This window comes from Ixodes scapularis, unplaced genomic scaffold (genome assembly GCF_016920785.2).
Source record: "Ixodes scapularis isolate PalLabHiFi unplaced genomic scaffold, ASM1692078v2 ptg001158l_1___fragment_3__unscaffolded, whole genome shotgun sequence".
In the NCBI taxonomy this organism is placed as follows: Eukaryota; Metazoa; Arthropoda; class Arachnida; order Ixodida; family Ixodidae; genus Ixodes; species Ixodes scapularis.
In genome coordinates this window covers 1,632,501-1,639,952 of record NW_024610108.1, presented here as the reverse complement: position 1 = coordinate 1,639,952, position 7,452 = coordinate 1,632,501, and the positions used below count along the sequence as shown (strand labels likewise).

Sequence of the window (7,452 nt, the reverse complement as noted above, 5' to 3'; positions counted from 1 at the left end):
ACACACCATTTAAATCGCTCTTCTTAACTCACTTCGAAAGGCACACCATTATGATCGAACCTCTAAATAATATCTTGCACACCGGCATACTCGTAATTCTTGAACTAAAAATAGTTTCCTCCCTCCAACACCCATCGAGTTGTACCTCAGGAAAATATCTTAATCTGAATTTCTTAACCTCATAAATAATCAAAAATCAGATCCCGAAACACTACAACAGAAATATCCCGGCCCTTTGGCTGGGTTTATATATAATATTTTTACTATATACCTATTAAAATTTCAAACAGAACAGACAAGGTGCAGTGTACCAAGGAAGGAAGAGAATAGAGAAGGGCAGGACTGGAGAGGAGAGAGCAAGGAAACAGGAACCTGCAATGAAAGAAGACCAGAAATTCCCATAATTGTTACAACCAAAAAGGGGAAAAAAAAAGTTAAGATCTATGTAAATAATGTACATAATGTAATTCTATGTAAATATATATTATATTTACTGCTTTAACCTTCTATCTAAATTTATAAACATAAAGTATATGTAAATATTTATAACGTCTAATTTCCATTTTCCATGTATCCTGATTACAGATAAATATACATACCTCGCTTCCTCGTCGTCAACTTCCCGTTCAGGAGACAGGCAACCCGGAGAACCCCTGAAGAAAAAAAAAAGAGAAGATAAAGTCAAAATCAAAACATACATTTTTGATAGAGAAAATAAATGCCCGCTGACTATTTCTTTGCCCGTTCCCTATCGAGGGTTTCGCTGTCTCCCCTGTTATTCTTTTTGATTGGCTTTTTCACCAAAAATATCTTTGACCGCTTTATGGTCCTATTCATTTATTTTTATTGGATTAAACCTGTTATACCGATTGGTGGTGCAGGTAGAGAGAACAATTGTTTTTATTTCTTTTCACTCTCACTTACAAAATGTCCCCAAAAAATGTCCCTATCTACTGACTTCTTCCCTAGGCGCCGAGGGGGCAAGACCTGCATCGAATGAGCTCCTCAAGCTAAGTATAATTTTTATATTTCCAGGCTAGCTGGAAGTATATTCTGTTAGGTATTAGTATCTAAAGGTATACCGATTAGTTTCCAGGTGTTTTTGTTTTTCTAAAGTTAATTTTCTTTGATTTCTGAGCATTTTTGTGTGAGCTAGGCCTAGCGGGAAAAAATCAAGATGGTTGCCACTTGATTTTGCGTCCAAACTCAGAGTTTGAGCGCTCGCCCGTACGTATAAATCTAACGCCCGTGTTCCTCGCGTTTGCGCGAACACGAGCGTGTGTTTGTTTCTTTTGTAGAGCCAAAACTTTTATTTTTACTGCTACTTTGAGTTTCGAAGTGGTGCGGTGCTAGGCCAGGGGGCAAACAAAGGAAGCCTGAACTACGCAGGCTAACTTCTTTTTATTTCTTTTCGGGGGGTTTTCCGCTTAGCTGGACGGGTAAGCTAGGTCCCTTGTGTAACTAAAAGCCTAGCACCACCCTTTCCAGGTGGTGCAGTCTGTGTATTTCAGTTTTTTGCTGATTTATAGGCTTTTTGTTCAAGCGCACTTTTCCCGCCTTTTTTCTTCCGACCGAAAACGCTATGTAGTATTTTTTTTTCTTTCTTAACACTAATGGCGGTGCAGGGCTAAGGTCGGCACTCGTTGCTGTAGCGCGGTCGCGAGAATACGTTTGTTTGGCCTTTTTTTTCCCATTTTAGGCCATTTTCTATTATTTTTAGGGGTGTCCCTTTGTGATTTTGTCCGCGCCATTTTTGGCACAAAAGACTCTCTTCTTTCGTCGCGAAGAGTAGCTGGGGATTTTGGTACTGCGATTCGGCTGGGCTTCGGGTTTGGTTTTTATTTTTGCGTTTGGGCGTTTCTTTTGCAAGCCTGTCCGTCATCTGAGACGCTCAGATGCCGGGCAGCACTACTGGCGATGCCTCCCCCCCGGGGGAGGAGGTAACTGAGAAGGGCAACGGGGATTCGCCTCCGACCCAAGAGACGCTCGCCGCGCAGGCAAAAAACATGAAATTTAAACTTAACCCGAACTCCGCAACTCTGGTAGACATGTACCATGACATAAGTGAGGCAATCCCAGCGGTGGGCACTAAAACCAGTAAGACTCACGTGGCCAACCTGCACGCTGCATACGACCGTCTGTTTGGTTTTGCCCTAGACCTAATCAACCAGAACACAACACTTGCGGCAAAGATGGAAGCGTACAAGGAAGAGAGGGAGAGGGCCCCAGCCCCCGCAGCCCCGTCCCCCACGCCGGAGAGTGTTGCCGCCCTGCAGCGCACCTTCTCGCAGGTTCTCCAGCAGAACCCGGCGACTTCGAGCCCGAGCCCCGCCGGCCAGCAGCAGGGGGGGGGCATCACCCGAGGCCCCCAAGCCAACAACACCACCCTCAGCCCCCAGGGAGAGCCTTTTGATCTACCCTGCAACCAAGCCAGCAGCTGGGGTGGAGCCCTACGCAGGGATCTCCCACCTGCTGCGTACTACCTTCCAGCCCGCGGACCTCGGACTCGGCTGCGTCGAGATCAAGCAAGTGCGAGGTGGGGCTATTGTGCTCGGTCACAGCGCGGCCGGACTAGACCGCCTCGCGGAGGCCCTTAAGGCCAACGCGGAAACCGCGTTGAAGCTTACAACTAGGCGCTCAGAAAAAAGGGCCCCACAGGTCAAGATTGTGGGGGTTGACCCAGGGGTGGAAGCTGCGGACCTAGTTGAGACCCTAACCTCAATGAACGACCTCCCAACCGAAGACCAGAACAAGGTCGTGGCCTCATTTCGGGCAGCATCGGGCACCATGGTCCATATTCTGGAGGTTGGGCCCCAGACGAGGGACATCCTCCTCCAAAAGAGGAGGGTGTATCTCGGATGGACGTCCTGCCCCGTTTATGAGAACCTTGGCGTCCGGCGCTGCACGAAGTGTTGCACTTATGGCCACACAGCTAAAGTGTGCAAAGACCAGTCCTCGGCCTGCACTGAGTGTTCCGGCGACCACCCCGGGGCCAACTGCAGGGCAATTGAGAAGCGGTGCCGTGCATGCGTTCGGAGCAACGAGAAGTTCAAGACGAGATTTCACGTCGAACACTCGTTTGGTTCGAGGGCATGCAGGGCCCTGCTTGAGAAGGAGCAGCAGGCTCGACGATATTTAGCCTACTAAAAGCCCTTTACCAAGCATTCATAGGTACATAGCTCTAATTCAATAGTTATCTTTTCCCGCTTTTGAGCTGAACATACATTAACTTAAAACACTAACTATGACCAGCTCGGATAGCAGACTAGATATCCTGCAGTTTAACGCAAATCACTGTATAAGCTATAGACCAACTTAAGATAGATACTATGGAAATTAAACAACGCATCACCTGCATTCAGGAACCTTATTATCTTAAAAACAAGGTTGTGGGATTCAGCATTAAAGATAATGTCATAGCATTCGAAACGAAACCCAGAGTCGCAATGGTAATTCACGATAACTTTTGCGATGCATTTCCTATTACCGTAGCCAGAGATCTGCTAGTGGTCCGCTGTAACACAGAAAACCAAACGTTTGTGCTAGCAAACGTTTATATACCACCTGATGACGACATAACACCTTGGCTGCAAATAATCACCGAAGTTGTAGAACAGCACAAATCAGAAAAACTTATATTATTAGGAGACTTTAACGCAAAAAACCCCAGCTGGGGGGGACAGAGATTAGACCAGAGAGGAGAGGAATTAGCAGACCTTTTTATAAGCTTAGAATTAGTGTGGATCAATGACAGAAACTCGTCCCCAACTTTCGCCTCACCAAACGGCGAAAGTTGGATTGATCTAACTATTGTAAATGGACACACATTAGGACACATTTCGGATTGGGACGTTTTGGACACTCCTTCAGGCAGCGACCACAACTACATCAAAATTACAGCTTTTGGAAACAGGTGCCCAGTCAAAAGACTAACAAAAACAGGCGAGATAAAGGTTATAGACAAATTAATAAAAGACCGCTGGCTTAGGGACATGTCAAGCAGACCTCTCGTTTCCAAAAATCATTTAGAGCATGTAATTAGAACATTTTATGACAAAATTGAAGAACTTACGGAAATATATTCCAAGGTAGTTACCTATCGAGCAAATGAAGTTAAATGGTGGACCCCACAACTTTCTATCGAACGTAAAAAAATTCGGGCGCTTCGGCGCATATATCAAAATTGCAAAAATAACAATAGAGATCACTTTAAGAAATCCTATTATGAAGCGCACAAAGATTATAAAAGCAACATAAAGGATGCAAAGCAGAGCTCTTTTAAAGAGTTCTGCGGTGTCATCCACGGCAATAATGTTTTTATCCTCCCATATAAGATAGCACTTAACAAACTTAAACGCCCGGTAGTACTTTGTCCTCTCTTGTTACCAGATGGAGTTCGGACGAAAAGTCTGGCAGAGACAGTACGTTTTATCCTAACAACGCTATTCGAGGAAGATGACCCAAACAGCGACTCGGCACATGAGACCAACGTGCGTCTCATGTCACTCGAAGATATCAATACAATCAATGACATACCATTCACTTCAGCAGAGGTAGATGCTGTTCTGGCTAAATTGAAATTAACAACTGCACCAGGAATTGATAATATCAAAACCTTTTTTCTGAGAACAATCTACAACAACTTTAAAGAACTCTTTCTTAAAATTTTCAACGCGTGTCTGGAATTTGGTTATTTCCCCGCTGAATAGAAAGAAGGAAAAATAATACTACTCAAAAAGACAGATAGGGTTGACAGTCCCTCCGGATATAGACCAATCTGTCTGAACTCCATCTTTGGTAAAGTATTAGAAAAATTAATTAACAATAGGCTGTACCATTTCTTACACTCTAAAAAACTACTTCATGAAAACCAATTTGGCTTTACCCACAGAAAGTCTGCAGTAAGCGCGTTATACAAAATTAAAACTAAGCTGGAGGACGTCAAGAGGGAGGGGAAGGGGGCAATCTTGGTGTCTCTGGACATCAAGGGAGCCTTCAACTCGCTCTGGGCCCCAGTAGTAATTAACAAACTAAGAGAAAACAACTGCCCCAGAAATCTCTTCAATTTGGTTCGAGACTTTTTGACAAACCGCAAAATGTCCTACTTAACAAAAAGCGAAAAAATTACTATCGGCTCAGTAAAGGGGTGTCCGCAAGGTTCACCCCTCAGTCCACTTCTTTTCAATGTTGTTATTGCGGATCTTCTTCAACAAAGATTCGAAAACAATACGACGATTCAGGCATTTGCTGACGACGTAACCCTAATAGTGACGGGAAAATCACGGAAAGAACTGGAGGACAATGCAAACCGGGCGCTAAACCTCATTAAAGAATGGGGAGATGAAAAAAGGCTAAGCTTTAACCCGGCCAAGTGCGAAGTTCTTGATATTGGAGATCGGTATAAAAAACGAGTACCAACCATTAAATTGGGAGGTCGCAACCTCACTCATGTAAATTCATTAAAAATCCTCGGGGTCGTTTTCGACTCAAAACTGACATTCACGGCACATGCAGAATATCTAAAATCTAAAATAACTCAAAGCACCCAAGCCCTCGGCATGTTTTCCGGGGTCAACTGGGGCATCAAGGGGACACAATTCAGAGACATTTATATCAGAGGAATAGAACGAGCAATTACGTACGCCGCCCCCGTATGGTGGAAAAATACAAACAATTCGCACTTGGCCAGAAAGCTACAGTCAGTACAAAGAACGCCGCTTTTGAAAATAACTAAAGCATACCGCACCGTTAGCAATATCAACCTTAATATTCTCTCAAACATTATGCCAATAGCACTAACACTCGATAAAGAAGCCGCGTCATTTCACTTGTTTCAGAGAAACAGTGACCACACTATACTTGGGACGACCTGGGAAACGGAAAAAATCCAAAAACTGTTAGATCCCTGGGATACGCACCCAGCAGAAAAAACAGCTGTATCATTCTTTAAAAAAGCGCCTAGCACTGCTCAGCTTAACATCTTCACAGATGGATCTGTCTGTAACCAGACGGTAGGAGCAGCATTTATAATACTAGATGAATCGGAAAAATCAAATAAGAAAGCAATGTACAAATTAGAAAAGCACGCAACAATATATGATGCCGAAATGATTGCAATTCTGAAAAGTCTGGAATACATATCAACTTTTAAAAACAGTACAACCTTTAACCTATTCACGGATAGCTTATCCACACTGCAGGCCCTAGCTAACCCCCACAATAACCATCCAATAATTCAACTCATAAAAATACCATTAAAACAATTCGAACAATGCATAGTATAAATCTAATGGATGTGAAAGGCCACACTGGGGTGGAGGGAAACGAATTGGCAGATAAACTAGCAAATAAAGCGCGAACTCATGGAGAACCGGTAGCGTTACCCATGGGAAAAAACTATGTCAAAAAAGAAATCAAAATTCAACTCTTTAAAGAATGGGATCAGCGATGGAAAGAGGAGGGGCAAAACTCCGAATTGAGTACATGGATCCCTAGTATATACGATATACCAGACAATTTTCCAGCAAACTTTTACGTCTCACAGGTCGTCACCAATCATGGCAGGCTGCCTTATTACCTCTATAGAGTGAAACTGTCTCCCGACCAAAACTGCTTCTGCGGGAGGCAGTGCGTTAATTTCCTACACTATCTTAATGAATGCCCGTTACTAAAACCTCTCGCGGAACAAGTGTACAGTTTATTGCCCGGCAAAGTGACCACTGTCACGGATAAAGATAAAATCAACATTCTAAAAAACCAAAAAATTCTTAAACTAATTGGAGAAATGTTAAATCTCATTGGGGCAAAATTAGGCACATTAGAACGAAGAGGGCTAACATAACAAAAAAGTGATTGCCTGTCGGAAAAAGCGGGCACAGTGCAATAATCGGTGAGCGTCCCCGCCCGCACCACAGGTGCAAAGTGCTCTGCACCTTCCGACACGCAACACGTGCCCAGGCACTTCCTGGCGCACAGGGAAGAGGGAAGGGATGGGAGGGATGGGGGAAGGGAACTCACAAACACACAGACACACTCACTTGCACAACAACAGGAAAGTGAAACCCGGGAATACTCCCCCATGCAGCGGTGCCCCCGCCCACGCTACCCTCCAAAACCCCGTACTGATGGGTAAGGTACGGGGAAGGGGTGAGGCAACGGTGAATAGCCCCTCACCATGGAGTGGAGGTACTCGAGCTCCAGCACATTGGCAACCCAATGCCAAGAGCAGGGCCATCTGGGGAGGTTCGCGGCCACCTTCAAACATTAACTGCTACAGACCAGGTAGTGTTGGGGGCCCTAGGGGTTCCCGCGCTCGGGGTGCGGGCTGGGCCCGCGGTTTGCCGCTGTCTTCTCCGGCCAGATGGGGCTGTCATTAAGACATGCAGTGCCCGCTGCGGCTCCTTGTCCACAAGGGGCGAGCAGCGGGCACCTCGGGGGCCGTGAGACAGCGGT

General features: G+C 45.0%; 1 protein-coding gene across 2 annotated transcripts in view; it reads left to right on the top strand.

Annotated features, from left to right (window-relative positions):
• Nucleotides 1–954: 954 nt before the first annotated feature.
• LOC121834430 overlaps nucleotides 955–7,452 on the top strand; it is an 8,307-nt gene continuing 1,809 nt past the window's right edge. The window contains exon 1 of one of the 2 annotated variants that reach the window (XR_006077215.1): nucleotides 955–2,536. Coding sequence is in view for 1 of the 2 variants with exons in the window: in XM_042288116.1 (XP_042144050.1) it covers nucleotides 1,896–2,536 (641 nt within the window). In the remaining variant the exon portion in view is untranslated. The remainder of the gene's footprint in view (nucleotides 2,537–7,452) is intronic. The other variant, XM_042288116.1, reaches the window with a different exon arrangement.